The 18,470-nt window shown below is 45.9% G+C and overlaps 1 protein-coding gene across 5 annotated transcripts in view; it reads right to left on the reverse strand.

Moving 5' to 3' along the window:
• Nucleotides 1-13,352: 13,352 nt before the first annotated feature.
• Nucleotides 13,353-18,470, reverse strand: part of LOC119187480 (alanine--glyoxylate aminotransferase 2, mitochondrial) — a 103,184-nt gene continuing 98,066 nt past the window's right edge. For all 5 annotated transcript variants that reach the window (XM_075878621.1, XM_037435598.2, XM_075878623.1 and 2 more), the window contains one exon: nt 13,353-18,155. In XM_075878621.1, coding sequence (XP_075734736.1) covers nt 18,057-18,155 — 99 coding nt within the window. In that variant the 3' untranslated portion in view covers nt 13,353-18,056. The remainder of the gene's footprint in view (nt 18,156-18,470) is intronic.

Consider the following 18,470-nt stretch of genomic DNA (forward strand, 5'->3'; position numbering starts at 1 on the left):
AATTTTTTCAGCCTTCACCCTCACTCACGTTAATACTCACGTCTACTCCCACTCATAGGCCCTCACGTTCATACTCACGCCTACTCGCACTCATGAGTACTCACCAACGTTCATACTCCCTCCTTGTCACACTCTGAGTACTCACTCACGTTCATACTCACTCCTTCTCACACTCAAAATACTCACGTTTATACTCACGCCTACCCACACTCACTCCTACTCACTCACGTTCATACTCACTCCTTCTCACACTCATAGTACTCACTCACGTTCATAGTCGCTCCTTGACACACTCAGAGTACTCACTCACGTTCAAACTCACTTCTACTCACACTGAAAGTACTCATTCACGTTCATACTCACTCTTACTCATACTCATGAGTACTCATGTTCATACTTACTTATACTCATACTCAGAGTACTCACTCATGTCCATACTCACTCCTACTCACACTCATGAGTACTCACTCACGTTCAAACTTACGCCAACTCACACTCTAGGCCCTCACTCACGTTCATACTCACGACTACTCACACTGATGAGTACTCACTCATTTCATACTCACGACTACTCACACTTGTGAGTACTCACTCACGTTCATACTCACGCCAGCTAGCACTCATAGGCCCTCACTCACGTTCATACTCACGACTACTCGCACAGATGAGTACTCACTCATGTACATACTCACGCCTACTCACAGTCACTTACGTTCTTACTCACGCCTACTTACACTTATTGTTCATGGCTCACGTTCATACTCACGACTACTCACACTCTTAGAGAAACACGGACTGCTGGGCGAGTTGGTAATTCATTTTAACTGAGGTGCGCGAAAAATTGAAGTACAAAAGGAAGACACCTCGGGACAGCGCGCCGTGTTCAGGTGTCTCCATTTGTGTACTTCAATTTTTCGTGCACCTCAATTAAGACTCATAGTTACTCACTCACCTTCATACTCACGCCTGCTCAAGATCATAGGCCCTCACTCACCTCCGCACTCACATAAGAATTCACCTTCATACTAACACCTACCCATACTCAGACGCACTCACCCACCTACTTTTACATTCACATACTCATCATTATCACAGCAGGACAAAGGCCTCTCCCCTGTTCCGCCAGTCAACTCAGTCCTTTGCTTGCTGTTGCCACTTCATACCCGCAAACTTCCTAATCTCATCTGCCCACCAAACTTTGTCTCCCCTTTTCCCGCTTTCCTTCTCTAGGAATCTACAAAATACCCAACAGAAAACGAAAGTAATGAACAACAACCTCGAAAGAAAACAGCGCTTCGAGATAGGTGGCAGTGCACTTGAAGTTGGAAAAAGTATATACGTCTACTTAGGACAGGTAGTACCTACGGAGCCGAGCCACGAGACTGAAGTATCTAGAAGAATAAGAGTGGGGTGGAGAAGATTCGGCAAGCATTCTCAGCTCATGGCTGGTAGATTGTCACTATCCCCTCAAAACGAAGGTATATAACAGCTGCATCTTGCCGGTACTTACCCACTGAGCAGAAACCTGGAGGCTTACAAAGAGGGTTCAGCTTAAATTGAGGACGACGCAGAGAGCGATGGAAAGGAAAATAGTAGTTGTAACCTTTAGAGTCAAGAAGAAAGCAGAGTGGATCAGGGAAGAAACCGGGGTTAAGGATATGTATATAACAGCTGCATCTTGCCGGTACTTACCCACTGAGCAGAAACCTGGAGGCTTACAAAGAGGGTTCAGCTTAAATTGAGGACGACGCAGAGAGCGATGGAAAGGAAAATAGTAGTTGTAACCTTAAGAGTCAAGAAGAAAGCAGAGTGGATCAGGGAAGAAACCAGGGTTAAGGATATCATAGTTGAAATCAAGAAGAAGAAATGGACATGGGCCGGGCATGTAGCGCGTAGGCAGGATAACAGCTGGTCATTAAGCATAACTTACCGGATTTCCAGAGAAAGCAAACGGGTTAGGGGAAGACAGTAAGTTCGCTGGGCAGATGAAATTATGAAGTTCGCGGGTACATAATGGCAGCAGCAAGCACAGGACCGAGTTGAGTGGCGGATCATGGGAGAGGCCTTTGTCCTGCAGTGGGCGTTGTCAGGCCGATGATGAATATTAACATTGAGATAGTGTTACGTGTACTCAGGTTACTCAATAAACAATCGAGCTGAACAATTGTCGCTTTCTTTAAGGGTCGGTAGGTTCCACAAACAGGCAATGACTCAGCGCAATTACGATGCACCTGCACATTCATTTGTGTGCCACGACGCGTAGGAGACGCTGAGACATCGTTTAGAATCTCAGTAACGTGTTACAAGCACTCAAAACGCGCTTTCGTAGGCTACGACGCGCGCGCCCGAAATAGAGACGCTCTCGACAGCTTCAGTATACTACACGGCCGCCGCTGATTACCTGCCAGAACGCAAGACGTTGCCATGCCATCCGGCTCGGCCGCTTCGTTCGTTCCACTGCCCCTAGCCCCTTTTGACTGCACTAGCAGGACAGGCGGGCGTCGCGGCCACCCCGGCCGGCCGGCCCCTGGTAGGTGTTCTGTGGCCCGGCGCGACCGTCGAGACAGCGCCTCCCCTCTCTGCCTCGGCTTCAGATAAAATGCGTTGCGTATGGCAGTTTTGCATTCGAGAAATTGTGCGCATCTTCCGAGATGTTTTCCTTCCTCTGTGGGTCGTGCTCACGTGGAGACTTCGTTGGCTCCGTGCCGGCACTGACGATTGCAGGGGGCCTTATTTATGGATCTGCGGACACGGTAAACGTTCATTGGCAGTGTACGTACGCAGGGTTATCGCGAACAGCCGAATAGAACGGTAATTAACGAGTTGCATTATGTGTGTTTTTGTATTGGCCCGCGTTATGTGAATGATAGAATAAATTATCAAGGGTGATTGGGCGCTTATTGCACGTTGTGTGTGCACTGTTCAAGGCATAATAAGCCGCCGAAAACTGAAGCGAAGGTAGAGATTGAAACGGCGATGCGAACAGGGTCCGATTACACTATCGCATACTATACTATTGATGGCGAAGCTCAACCGTCCTCCAAGCTTTCCTTTTTTTTTCTTAATGGGGCACTGTGATAAGGCGAAGTTTGCACACAGTTTCGCGCTTGAGAGGTCATGAGATCACTTAAGCCTTTCGTTCAAAGCAACCTTCACTTGAGGGACAACACAGATAGAAACTGCAAAATCGCTGCGCACAATGTGCTTTCTCTCGCGGGCCATTTCAGCGTGTTTTTTTTTGTCGCTTGCGCAGTGCATTTCTTTTTTCCGAACCGGCTCGCGCGGCGATTTTTGTTAAAGGGCTTCTCAAGACCTTGTTTTACATGTATTATCAGCGGGTTGCGTTGACTGAAGGCGCAAGAGGCAAGTGCAGCAAGAACGGTAGCTATAGGGACAGGCAGTTAGTTATTCAGCCTAGAAAATTCAAATTACAATAAAATGGACGGCTACCCTCAACTCGAGTTTTGCGCGGTCACCTCGCCCCCCCCTCCCCCTTCTGATGTAGGATGGCTCCCCCAGTTTCCAAACTAACTGAAGGCTTTTACGTTTAGTAAGCTTGCATGCCATAGTGCCCGTTATTTCCAACATATTGAGGGCGCCGTTGCAATGGTTACAAATATTTATCACACACAGTAACTCACTCATGTTCCTAATCGTTGCTACTTACACTCACAGCAACTCACTCACCTTCGCAGTCAAGTCTACTCACACTCATGAGTACTCACCCACATTCCTACTTACTCCTACTCACATTCATGAGCTCTCACTCACTCCTAATCACACTCATGAATACTCACTCACGTTCATACTAACGAATACTCGCACACATGAGTACTCACATATGTTCAAACTCCTACACACTCATGTTCTCACTCACGTTCATACTCTCTCCTTCTCACACTCAGAGTACTCACTCCAACTCGCACTCACAAGCTCTCACTCATTCCTACTCACACTGATGAATACTCACGTTCATACTCACGGATACTCACACTGATGAGTACTCACTCGCGTTCAAATTCACATCTACTTACACTCATGAGTACTCACTCACGTTCATACTCATACTCACACTCAAAGTACTCACTCACGTTCATACTCACTCTTACTCACACTCACAATACTCACTCACGTTCATACTCAATTCTACTCACACTCGGAGTACTCACTCACATTCATACTCGCGTATACTCACACTCAGAGTAGTCACTCACATTCATACTCACTCCTATTGTGGTAAAGCCTTTGAACAGTGGGTCGTCCTCTTCAGCGCCTTCTAGTGGGTCGCCCTTTTCATAAGAAGAAGAGCAGCTCGCGCAGAGAGTCGATCCCCGCATTGACTGTTGCTGTCGTGAATCATCGCTGAATGTCCGCCAATAAACCGCTTAACAATTTGGTGGAGAGTGCTGAGAGTGCTGTGCACTTCAAACACCTTCGGTCCGCATTCGATGCCCTTGGAGCTTCGATCCCGTACCGTGCCTCCAACCATGCACCAAGACGCCGCCCAGCAAACGCCTTCTCCTACGCCGACGCCATGTCCCGGTGTCCCCAGCATCCGCGACCCTCCTGTCTTCACCGGAGCGGATGGCACCGACGTCGAGGACTGGCTGGCCATGTACGAACGCGTGAGCGTCCCCAACCATTGGGACGAGGCAGGTAAACTCGGCAACCTGTTTTTCTATTTCGCGGGTGTGGCCGGCATGTGGTACATCAACCACACATCTGATTTCCCGACATGGTCCGCTTTTAAAACCGCTGTCGTCGACGTGTTCGGCCGCCCGGCCGTTCCTAAGCTGCAAGCTGAACAGCGTTTACGTGAACGAGCCCAGCAGACCGGCGAGTCCTTCACAAGTTATATCGAGGACATCCTTGACTTGTGCAAGAAAGTCGACCTGAACATGTCAGAGGCTGACAAAATCACGCATGTTCTAAAAGGCATCGCCGACGATGCCTTCATCATGCTCCTGGCAAAGAACCCCCGCACTGTGGCAGAGGTCATCATGTTATGCCAAAGTTACGACGAGCTGCGGCGGCAGCGCTTGATGACCCGTCGACTGCACCACGTGATGCTGATCTCTCGGCCTTGTCAGCAGTTCCTGACCACGCAACCTTGCTCGCCGAAATCAAGTCGTTCGTGCTTGAGGAAGTTGCCCGCCAGGTCTCTCTACTGGCTTTTGCTTCCACACAACATGCTCAACAGCCATCAAGTACACTTCTACCTCCGCTCCGCCGAGCCATTCAGCAGGAAATCACGGAGGTTGTCCCTGAATACCACCAGCCGCCTCCTGCATCTGTGCCACTCAGCTACGCCCAAGTTGTTGCCAGGCCGCCCCCACCAATTTCTGCAACTGTTCCCCTGAATTACACCGAAACCGTCGCGAGGCCCCAGGCCTTTGGAGAAACTGTCTCGCCTACATACGCCGGCGTCACCCACATGCCCCGAGTGCCGCCTACCATGCACTCATATCAGCAGCCGGCTCGCCAATCGCGTTCTGCAACATGGATGCGACCCGCAAACCAATGGCACACTGCTGACAATCGCTCCATCTGCTTTGCTTGTGGTTGCGTCGGTCATGTAGCACGCTATTGCAATCGTGTGCAGCAACCGTAGGTCGCCTCCAACTTTCCCAGCCAGTCAAGCCGCTCACTCACGGCAGCACCACTATTTTTGTTGTGAACTCATCTCCGTACAGCGTTACGTTGGTGCGAGGGGAATGTCTCGGCAGCGTGGAACCCATCGAAGACGCGCAAGTTATGGATCAACCCGATGACATGCACTGCTCAAGTTCCTGTACGCTTGGTGCTGTTTCGACATCTGCTTCATCATCCGATGATATATGCGGTTCCTGCATACCCGACGACCTTGCGCAGGGCCAGCGTTTCCAGCTTTTGGGCCTCTTGGAAGAATTCCGCTCTTCTTTCGATGTCGCTCAACCTTCTCTCGGCCGCACATCCACCGTTACGCATCGCATCGACACAGGCGCACAGCCACCGCTGCGGCAACGTCCATATCGCGTATCTCCCACAGAACGCCATGTAATCAACTAGCAAGTCGACGACATGCTTCGCCGCGATGTTATTCGCCCCTCTAGCAGCCCTTGGGCATCTCCTGTCGTTCTCGTCACGAAGAAGGACGGTTCTGTGTGGACTACCGACGCCTCAACAAGATCACTCGTAAGGACGTGTATCCACTACCGCGGGTAGATGACGCGATTGACAGCCTGCAAGGAGCAGAATTCTTTTCATCCCTCGATTTGCGCTCGGGGTACTGGCAAGTACCTATGGCTGAGGACGCTCGACCGAAGTCCGCTTTTGTCACCCCCGACGGCTTGTACGAGTTCAACCTTATGCCGTTTGGGCTGTGCAATGCGCCCCCCACCTTTGAGCGCATGATGGATACAGTTCTGCGTGACCTGAAATGGCACACGTGCCTGTGCTACCTTGATGACGTCGTCGTTTTCGCTCCCGACTTCTCGACGCATCTTCAACGCCTTCGGCATGTTTTAACGCGTCTGAGCAATGCCAGTCTGCAACAGAACCTAAAGAAGTGCCAATTTGCAGCTCGGCAGCTGACAATACTCGGCTACGTCGTGTCCAAGGACGGAATTCTCCCTGATCCAGCCAAGCTTCAGGCCGTGACCGAGTTCCCCAAGCCGACATCCGTCAAGGAACTGCGCAGTTTCGTAGGACTGTGTTCCTACTTTCGGCGCTTCATTCGAAACTTCGCGACTCTCATATCGCCGCTGACGAAGCTCCTCGTAAGTAACGGGCCTCTCCATTCTTGGTAATCACAGTGCGACAACGCTTTCAGAACACTTCGTCGTTTGTTGACGTCGCCTCCCATACTCCGCCACTACGACCCTACGGCCCCTACAGAGGTACACACGGATGCCAGTGGTGTCGGCCTCGGCGCTGTCCTTGCGCAGCGCAAACCAGGACTCCCGGAATATGTCGTGGCGTACGTGAGCCGTACGCTTACTAAAGCCGAGACTAATTACACAGTCACCGAGAAAGAATGTTTGGCAATCGTCTGAGCCCTTGCAAAGTTCCAACCTTATTTGTATGGTTGCCCATTTGATGTCGTCACCGACCACTACGCACTATGCTGGTTGTCGTCATTGAAAGATCCCTCAGGCCGTCTTGCCTGGTGGGCACTTCGCCTGCAAGACTATGACATCCGCGTGCTGTACCGCAATGGAAGGCAACATGCTGACGCCGACGCCCTGTCGCGCTCTCCTTTGCCTGACGACAATGCCAACAACTCAGTGTCTCACCTTGCTATTTCTTCGATTAGCATTCATGCCATTGCTACTGAACAGCGCAAGGATCAATGGATTGCCCCACTGATAGACTTGCTGACTAATCCATCCACTCGCGCGTTGCGTCGTCAAGCCCACCATTTCGCCGTTCGCGACAACCTCCTCCACCGACGCAATTACAACGGTGACGGCCGCCAGTGGCTACTAGTCATACCTCGCAGTCTGCGCTCTGACATATGCGAATTCTTTCATTCTGATCCGCAATGTGCGCACTCGGGGGTATCGAAGACTTACCACCACATTCGCCAACGATACTTTTGGCGCGACATGTACCGCTACGTGCAGAAATTCGTTCGCTCCTGCATAGAATGTCAGCGCCGCAAAACTTCAACGCAACTGTCACCGGTAGGTCTGCAACCTCTACCTTGCCCTGCCAGGCCGTTTGGGCGCGTTGGCATCGATTTGTATGGGCCACTTCCACTAACGTCAGTTGGTAACCGCTGGGCTATTGTTGCTGTGGACCACCTCACGCGATACGCCGAAACTGCCGCTCTCCCCGCGGCTACAGCGAGCGATGTGGCCTCCTTCCTGCTCCAACGATTCATGCTGCGACACGGTCCACCTCAGGAACTGCTCAGTGATCGAGGCCGCGTCTTCCTGTTTGAAGTCGTCGAAGCCATTCTCAAAGAGTGCAACGTTGTTCACCGCAAAACTGCTGCTTACCACCCGCAGACGAATGGCCTCACGGAACGCTTCAACCGTACGCTCGGCGACATGCTTTCCAAGTACGTCGCCGCCGATCACACAAATTGGGATGACATTCTACCCTTCGTCACCTACGCATATAACATCGCCCCTCAAAGCACTACTGGATTTTCACCTTTCTTTTTATTATATGGAAGGCACCCGTCGCACACCATCAACACTATACTTCCGTACAAGCCAGATCCGTCCGAGTGGGCGCCTATTTCTGCTACAGCCAAGCTTGCTGAAGAGTGTCGAGAGCTTGCAAGGACCTTTACAGCGCATGATCAAGAGCGGCAAAAAGTCATTCGCGCTGACGCCAGCACTACTGCGCCCACGTTCCTCCCTAAAGCGCTCGTCTGGCTCTCGATCCCTACTACTGCAACTGGCCTATCTTCAAAACTATTGCCCAAATACGAAGGCCCCTACCGTGTCGTCAAATGCACTTCCCCAGTCAACTACTTGATTGAACCCATCGAACCATCTTCGGACATGCGTCGTCGAGGACGCGACATTGTTAACGTGGAGCGCCTCAAGGCCTATCATGACCCGCTCATTGTAACCAGCTGTTAGGTCGCCAGGCGGCTCCCTTTTCGTACCCGGTGTAGTTGTGGTAAAGCCTCTGAACAGTGGGTCGTCCTCTTCAGCGCCTTTTAGTGGGTCGCCCTTTTCATAAGAAGAAGAGCAGCTCGCGCAGAGAGTCCATCCCTGATTGACTGTCGCTGTCGTGAATCATCGCTGAGTGTCCGCCAATAAACCGCTTAACACTATTTACACTCAGAATACTCATTCACGTTCATACTCACTCCTACTGACACTCATGAGCACCCACTCATGTTCATACTCACTTCTACTCACACTGAAAGTACTCATTCACGTCCATTCTCACTCCTACTCATACGTACTCACTCACATTCTACTCACTCATACTTATCAGTACTCACTCATACTCGCACTCACCACATTCAAATGAGTATGAGTGTGAGTGAGTGTACTCGTGAGTGAGTATGCAGAGCTATGATTGGCAGGTACCTATGCATTCCATCGACAAAGAGGAAACTGCTTTTGTCACACCAGACGGCTTGTTTGAATTCAATGTCATGACGTTTGGTTTCTGCAACGCCTCTGCAACATTTGAAAGGTTTATGGACACGGTACACCGTGGTCTCAAATGGGAGATTTGTTTATGTTACTTCGACGACATTGTCATTTTTGGACGCACTGTTTCTGAACACGCCAATCGACTTGACATTGTTTTAACATGCCTTCAACAAGCTGCCCTTACCCTGAACTCCAAGAAATGTCACTTCGGTCAGCAAGAAGCACTTGTACTTGGTCATCTTGTAGACAAACATGGTGCGAACCCAGACCCCCAGAAGGTTGCTGCAGTTAGCTGTTTCAAACAATTGCAGTCACAATGTGAACTAAGGAGTTTTCTGGGTCTCTGTTCTTACTCCCTCCGATTTTCGCCCAAGTTTGCTGATACTGCCTACCTATTGACTTCACTGCTGTGCATAGATAAGGATTTTATGTGGGCAGCGAAGTGTGATTCCTCGATTTGTGAACTTAAATTCCTTCTCACGTCTGGACCCATACTGCGCCATTTCGACCCATCTGCCGTGACAGAAGTGCACACCAACGCGAGTGGCATCAGTCTCGGCATTGTGCTTTTCCAGCGCTTTGATGACGCCAAGCATGTCATTGCCTATGCCAGTCGTTCGTTGAGCAAGGCCGAGAAGAACTACACCATTACACAACAAGAGTGTCTCGTGGTTTTTGCTGTGCATGAGTTCCGTGCATATATCTACGGGCGGCACTTCACGATAATGACTACCATCATTCACTATGTTTGTTGGTTGGTCTCCGTGACCCTTTTGGTCACCTTGTGCGATGGACACTACGTTTTCAGGAATTTAACTTCACAATATGCTACAAAAATGACCGCCATCATGTAGACTCCGACTGTCTCTAGAGGCTTCCCCTACCAACCACTCTATGTAACGCCAACAATTTTCTAGCTGCCATCGACAATAGTGCTTTTCCTGACCTCGCCACCTTCCGGAAAGAACAGCGCAACGTCTGTAGCTTGGATGATCTCTTTGACTCAGCCGCTCAACCGATAGGTAGCCATGGCTTCATCGTCCGGGATGGCTTGCTTTACAAAAAAATTACGCGGCTGATGGTGCCCGCCTTCTTTTAGTGGTCCCCAAGAATTTGAGAATGCACGTACTCCATGCTATGCACGACGATTCTTGGGAACCTGGGGTTCGCCGAAACGTACCACCGCCTGCTGGCTCGAATCTACTGGCCTATCATGCGGTGCAATACAGAACAGTATGTGGCTAGTTGTGATCAATGCCAGCAATTCAAGCAACCAAGTACTACCCCGTTTGGTCTCCTCCACACCTTGACATCACCCTCATCTCCTTTCGAAATGGTTGAAGTGGATCTTCTCGGTCCTTTCCCGTACTCCTCGAACAACAACCGTTGGATTATAGTCTGCGTCGACCACATGACACGTTATGTGGAAACCAAAGGGCTACCAACAGCCACGACCATCGAGGTATTGAGGTTCCTCCTCTCTTCTGTGATACTGCGCCATGGACTGCCTCGGATTATTCTGAGTGATCATGGTCGACAATTCATAGCCGATGTTGTAGAAGAACTCTTGCATCTCTGTGCTTGCCAGTTTCGCCACTCGACCCCATATCACCCGCAGACAAATGGTCTTGCCGAGCGCACCAACAGAACATTTACCAACATACTTTTGATGCATGTTGACTCCAGGCACAAGAACTGGGATGACTTCTTGCCATTTATCACCTACGCCTATAACACGGTAAAGCATGAAACTTCTGGCTACAGTCCATTTTATCTTCTTTATGTCAGACAACCCAGGCACTTTATTGACACCACTCTGCCTTTTCATGCTCATGAGGACTCTTCCATTGCCCAGACTCTCTGCTGTGCAGAGGAAGCCTAGCTCAGCTCCATACGTTGGCACCCCAAGACCGCTCCAAGTTCTCCTATGATTCACGGCACAAGAACGTGTCGTACGAAAAAGGAGAAAAAGTATTAATGTAGACACTCTTTCGCAAAAGTAGTCTGTACCATAAGAGACTGGTGTTTTTGTCATCGTCGATCGCCTAAGCGATGTGACATATTCAATCGCTCGTCTCGTATCTCACGGCTATCGTTCTAGGCAGATGCAGCTTGCTCACGTCACCCGCCTAAAGCGCTTTTATCCTCATAACTGATGCTCACCCAAGGGACTTCGTCTGGGAAAGGGGGAGTGTTACGCTGAAGCGGCAACGTGTGAAGGAAAGAAGAGAACGAAGTGGTCTGTTTGGAAGCAGCTTGGCGCCAGCGTGGCTACCCTTCACCATTCGTTCTTGAAGAAACACGCCCCATCGTAACAATATTGATAAAGAGGGTTGTAAGGCAAGTAGGTGCAATATTTCCAATGCTATTCACCACATGTTTACGGAAGGTTTTCACAGCCCCGCATTGGGAACAGTTGGGGATGAGTCAATGGAGAATATATTGGTAAACTGTGGTTTGCATATAATCCCTTGTTGAGTAGCTTGGTGTACTAATTTCAAAGCACTATTAGCGAGTTGGACCGGCAAACCAGAATGGTGGGTGGTCTAAAAATCAGTATGCAGAAAAATACACCTATGTTTGACAGTGCTGAAAGTGATTGGTAAGGTACACTAAACTGAATAAAAGACAGTGCAGTAAAAAGCTAACCAGGCAAGCATAGTATGCATGGTGAACTAAAAACATAAAACCAGCCACATGCTCAACTTTTTAGACAAAAAAATCAAAAACATGTACAATTCAAACAATTTGTAAATAGGAATGACATAAGCAGGAAACTTTCATAATATCGAAAGGCAACACATTTCTTTTATATTCATGGTGGTATGCAGTTATTTAGAAAATTTGTAGGGGAAGGTTTACAAGACAGAGTTGTGTGATACCTTGGGCATGTTAAAACTCGGAGAAATTTATTGTGAGGCCCCTTCAAAAGATACTTAACGATTCACCCTCATTGAAGTTGTTAATACTACACAGCCAAAGAAGAGCTTTGTTTTACGGGTGCTTCCTTGGTGTGCATGTAAGTCTCAGCAGTATCAAATTAGCCTTCTTTCTCAGTTTTAATGCATTCATTATCTTAGACCTGAAGTATTTCATTGTTTTGCCGCACAGCAGCAAACTTAAGAATGATTTATAGTGGGGGAATTTAGACAGTTCTTCAAGAGATCAAGGAGGAAATTTTATTTCATTATTTTATATCAAGTTAGTACAGCTCTAAAACACTGTAATGTTATGATTCTAAGAATGGACAGCTACAATTTGAGCCTTCCATATTACCATTTTTTGAGCAGCTTTCCAAAAATACTGGGAAACACTGTCTTTTTTTTTTCTCTCACCTATCAGTATTCTAATATTCTTTAAAAAAAATCAGTAAAAGGTGCTATTTGCTCATTGTCTTCACAGTTGCTTTTTATATAGTGGCAGGCATATTAAGAGGGATGAATATGTTATTTGGAAAAGTAATTAGGTAAGTTAAAATAATTGACTATTTAATTAGTGAAGTTAGGCAGTTAAGTCAAAGGGGAGAATTGAAGTCCTTCATGTGAAAAATCAATTGCCGTTTTGCGATTTCGGAAAAGCAGCCTCTAGTAATAACTGCGAATTAATCCTCAAACTTGGAGAGAATTCTCTCCAAGTTTGCGGTGAAACCGAAACCCGAATGAGCGCAACTGAAATGAGGAAGTGTTGTTATATCAATGATCAGCCAAATTCGTTGTGTGGGTGTGTGGGCTGCGCTCGCAATTATTACACGCATGACACACATACCCTGTCGAACCGGGAAGAACTGCAGCCCTGTAACCTTTGTTTTGAACAGTGACATCATTGTAGTCGTCTGCTTGTTGCGCTCTTTGGGACATAAGTTTAGGTTTCGCCGCAGAATTCACGAGAATTTCATTAATTCGTAGTTATTACTAGAGGCCATTTTTCTGTAATCTCAAAGCGGCAATGGGTTTTTCGCATCAAGAACTTCAATTCTTCCATTTGACCTAACTGCCGAACTCAACTAATTAAAAAGTTAATTATATTAACTTTTCTAATTACCATTCCAATTCCACATTATGTCTTCAACTTTTTTTTAACATGTCTCCCGCTACAGAAAAAGCAACTGTTCAGACACCGAGGAAGTCTTTTGCTGATATTTAAACAATAGTGAACACATTGCTTGAAACAACCTGTGTGCACACCATGAGAAAGAAAGAAGAGTGAGACTGCAGTGTGTGTGCAAATGTGAGGAAACGTCCTTATCAATATGGGCACATGTTAAATTTTATTCAATAGTAAGCATGTTCAATGTAAACTCTTGTGAATGCACATTCAAAAGTCAGTTATCTCTACGAATTTCGCAAAGGGCAAGTTCTTCTGAAGTGAGTATATCGCACTTTGTAATGAGACAAAAAAAGCAAAGCTGGGTATTATGTGTAACTGTGTAAGTACAAAGAAAGTAGAACGTAGCAGTGAAAAAAGAGGGACTGAGGTTACATTGAATAACTTACGTGAAGCTCATCTTTGCTTCTCTTAGAAGTACTTTACTTGACAGATAAAACCTCTATTACTTACCGAAGATTTTACTTTAAAGGGACACTAAAGAGCGAAACAATTTTTCGCGTATCAGTAAAGTACAATTTCACAATCTCGAAAACACTCTTACCGCAACATAACTTGGTAAGTGAGAAAACGCACAAAAAAAAATGCAGATGGAAATGCCACTGTCAGATTCCCATACCAAACACTGTTGTGTAGTACATTTTTAAGGAATCTAGTGGGTCCTGCATAGCTTCTACTTGATAAAAATGAAGTATACATTGTCGTCTGTGGGTACCCTCAACATAGCATACAAAGCTTGAAAAAAATTACATTGAGCCATTGTCACAAAAATGTAAAAAATACATTTTGAAATTTCCTACATCACGCGCAGAAATTTTGACAAAAGTGAAATTGCAACCTTAATTTTTTTCTGTTAATAATGGGCTTATGACAGTGAAACGGCATTAGAGTTCTCAGAGTGCAGTTTATCAACCTAAACGAAGTCATTATTTCTCTTGAGAGTCCCTTTAAAGTAAACATATTTGACAGAAATCTGTCTGGCTGGGTAAAATTATAAGAATAAAAACAGACTCCAGCCGGATTACAGATGAAATTAGAGATTTTCCTGTGATTTCATTGTGGTGTAAAATTTCTAAACGATGCTGTATAACTGCCCAAGCTGCTGTAAGTTTAAAACTGCTTGAGCTTAGTTTTCATGAACTCTAGGTTCATAAAGATAATGAAAGTTTTTGTCAGTAAAATAAAAAAATAATAAGTTATTGACATTATATCATCATTTTTTAATCAAGCTAGCAAATGAAGTGTATCATTGTTCCACCCGATGGGTTTGATAAAACATCCTCCTCTTACTGTTTTTGAGGGACATGCTAGAGGGGTCCTGAACTACCCCTCTGGCTTAGTGAAAAGAACACATTCTATGAACAGCAACCACTGCTGTCAACATTTCAACCAAATTTTGCAATCATGTGCGTCACATAGGATTCATAAGCAGTATGGGCGTCTGCAGGGGGTGCAAGAGGGGCACTTGCCTCTGAAGTCTCACCTGCGTTTGCCCTTACCCAAGCTTTCCCACAGCTTTCCCCTGCCCGAGCCACAATGCAACACCGGATTTCAACTTCCAAAAGAAAATCCTGCCGACAACCATGACGAGCAGAGCGTAAAGTTGCCACTTTCTGAAGCGCACACTCTTCATACAGAAAGGTCCTATTCCTACTCACTTCAGTGGGTGGTGTGTCAGATTTATTTTGTCAAACAACAGATTGCTGCTTTTGTATGATAGTTTACTTAAATCAGGACCAGTGTTTTAATCATGTGTGCTTCTTGGCAAGGGGCGTCACCACATGCCAAAAAGCCAACACTGCGCGCACAGGGATCAATTGGAGAGAGCAAGCGGTGTTTCATGACATGCACTCAAAGTCTTGATGCACACTGACATATCTTCTTTGCCCACGTCATCCTTTCTTGTGTAGCTCCCAGCACGCTTGTTAATAGAAGAAGAGAGAGCAAATGCTTAAAACGTGCGAAAAATCCCTGCAACTCTGCTTGTCCTTGACAAATTTAAGAAATTTTTGCAAAAGCACTTTCATGAGATAAACTTTGATATTGGGTCGTTCAATGATTATTCAAAAAAGTGGTTCAGGTCCACATTAAAGAAATTATCAGAATGCACATCACACTTAATAACATTGGAGTGTAACATGTACTCACTTTTTAGTAAGTTTAATAGTATGGTGTAGTGCTTAACATGCATCTTGTAGCAATGATTTATCTGCTCTGCTGTTATTGATGTAAACAATCTTTGTATAGAGCAACACATTTTGAAAAGTGATGATCACTAGAGATTATTAGTCTACATTATAAAGTCAAACATTTTAGACACATGTGGACATCATAAAGCAAATAATATCTCGTTAATTTTTAATTATTGTTTATAATTAAAATTTTATTAAAGTGGACCTTTTACAAACACTCTTAACTCGATTTCTACTCATTAAAAAACGTAATTTTTTGTAGAAACATAAAAAAAGCTGTGGCCAGTGCAATGAATCAAAACTAATTGGAATCAGATTAACAGTATTCAGAATGCAGTGATTAAAAAAAAGAAAATATACACTTACACTAGACGCACCTGCATTTAACAGGCTGCCATATTAAGCCTTGTGGCACAATTTTGCTTATTGGGGTTCATTGCACACCAACATATGTGCTAAAGAAGCGTACCAAGCCTCAATGAAAAAAGTTATTAGGAGAAAAAGTTATGATTGTTCACATACAGAAAATTGCCAAAAATATAAGTTCTAAGGAAATTACATAAAGTACTTGAAACAGGTTCAGCACTAAGACAACGCGATCAGGAGTGCTAAAATCATTGATATTTAGTGCCAGTTCCACCGTGGACCTTACTATTGTTTGCCATTGCTAGAGTATCAACTCGATTGATTTGCAGGGTTTAACGTCCCAAAACCACCATTTGATTATGAGAGACGCCGTAGTGGAGGGCTCCGGAAATTTTGACCACCTGGGGTTCTTTAACGTGCACCCAAATCTGAGTACACGGGCCTACAGCATTTCCGCCTCCATCGGAAATGCAGCCGCCACAGCCGGGATTTGATCCCGCGACCTGCGGGTCAGCAGCCGAGTACCTTAGCCACTAGACCACCGTGGCGGGGCTAGAGTATCAACTGGAAATTTTTTTTTTTCAGCTTTGTGGCATTGGGGCCGTGACAAGATGCTTTCGCAATGCAGTGCTTATCATTTCTTAGCCAAGATTCTCCAGTGTAGAGGCCACTAAAATTCACATGTGGAGCAGGTTATGGGGAAAAACGTTAATTTTTATTACAAAAGACTGAATTTCGAGCAGTATGGAAAAGAAGGCTTGCATTTAGAAAAAAAATTGTACAAACAATTCAACATTCTCTAAATCATGTAGAGTGAATATGAGCACTGCTATTTTAATAAAAGTAATATTTTGAACCACCCCCCCAGAAAACAATGATAAAGTCCACATTAGCATTTGCGACACCTGTCAAATCTTTTGACAGCCTCTGAGGACTCAAATGCGGATATGCCAAGCTGGCGATCTTGACATTCGGGAGATTCGTAAAAACTGAAAAATAGGAGCAGCAAAAAAAAAAAAAAAAAAAAAAAAATGGTGCTCAGTTTTGATTGATTTTTCGAGGGGGTTACAGATGTGTCATACAGTGCCAGTAAGTAATAATTCCCAGTAAATTGTTTACACGTCAGCAATCACATTAATACTTACAATTAGGCGGCGTACGCACGCATGAGTAACTGAGCAAACTGTGCTGTGTTTTATGAATAGTGCTAACAACCCCTATCAAATCTTAAAATGCTTTTTCGCACCATTGGTGTACCACAGCGAAGGGGGCTCAAACAGCGTTCTGTAGCGGTTTAGGCGAAGAAATTTTTGAACCGCTGCACCCCCCCTCTTTTTTTCACAATGGGTTTAGGTTTAGGGCACAACTCGGCTCGCTTGCAAGGCCTATTTGACTTAAGTAACAACGGTATGCACCCATTAGCCTGGCGACAGCTCCGGATACCTATCACATATGCTGTTGCTATGGGAGCTAAGGTGGTTGCCGACAACGCTGGTGTTCGCAGCACATAAACTTTGTTCGCACGCAGTAACAGCAGCATACGCTTCCAGCTTTAGTTCCTAACATGCCATAGCCGCATTTGCCGACTAGGAAATTCCTATTTCCCGTGAAGTGTTGCTGGCTACAGTAACGCATTGTTGTCTTCAAGCTGTGTCGTCCCACCGATAGAGATCTGCTACAGTCAGCGGACCAATGGGCACGCCGCATAGTTACTTCATCTGGTCGATCGCATTTCGCGAGTATGGTTTGCGTGCTTCGATTCCCGCATTGATTAATGACGCAAAGAGCTGGTGGCCAACGTGGACTGCATTTCTTACTGAAATTGGTGCAACTGATAAAATTTTGAGGCTGGTCGGGCATTTAGGTGCCGCGTGGCGCAATTTCTACAAATTTCATGGTTTTGGTACAGCTTGGTGCACAAATCGGGAAAAACTGGTGCAGCTATTACACCCCTGTAAACCAACAAAATACTACATATCATGCTAACCTTATGGTACACACCATACTGCACTTTCAGTTTCGGTTTCGTAGTTTATGGGCGGCCTAACATATTCACTTTTATCTTTCCATAGAAACTGTGTAGACAGAAACTTTATGCAGCAAAATGACAGATGATACACTCCACATTTAACATGACCAAAAACCAAAAAATGCCCTAGTGAAAAAAAGGAAACTTTTCTACTTGGCCTCATAACCCTATGGTGCACTGATAGTACGATATAAGGCAATGCTTTTTGACCCAGTGTAATGAAATGACAAAATCACAAATTTGATATCATGACAAAGCATGTCACTGCTGCTCAATACGAGCAATGGCTGTCCTCAGCACTGCCACTGTGAAGTCCACATCAGCCTCAGTGATGCACATGGGAGGCTTGATCCTCAACACCTGCATGAAAATCAGAGACCATTACATGAGCATAATCAATCACTAATTATTGTTCTAATACAGTGGAATTTGGCTTTCTCTGTGTGTGCATGTGTGTGTATGATTTTTTTTTCAAGAACTGGGCACACTTTCTTAAGAAAATGAAAACTTATTTTCACAAATTTCGGGCAAAGCTGGCGAGACATTCAATGTCACCCTGTTAACTCTCTTACGTGCACCATGAGCTGGCCTTACCCGTATGGAACTTTTTATTGTTTTTTTACCTGTTATTTTTTTATTATACCCAGCTTTCAATAATTGTATTGTGCCTGCTGC

Source organism: Rhipicephalus microplus, chromosome X (assembly GCF_043290135.1).
Source record: "Rhipicephalus microplus isolate Deutch F79 chromosome X, USDA_Rmic, whole genome shotgun sequence".
In the NCBI taxonomy this organism is placed as follows: Eukaryota; Metazoa; Arthropoda; class Arachnida; order Ixodida; family Ixodidae; genus Rhipicephalus; species Rhipicephalus microplus.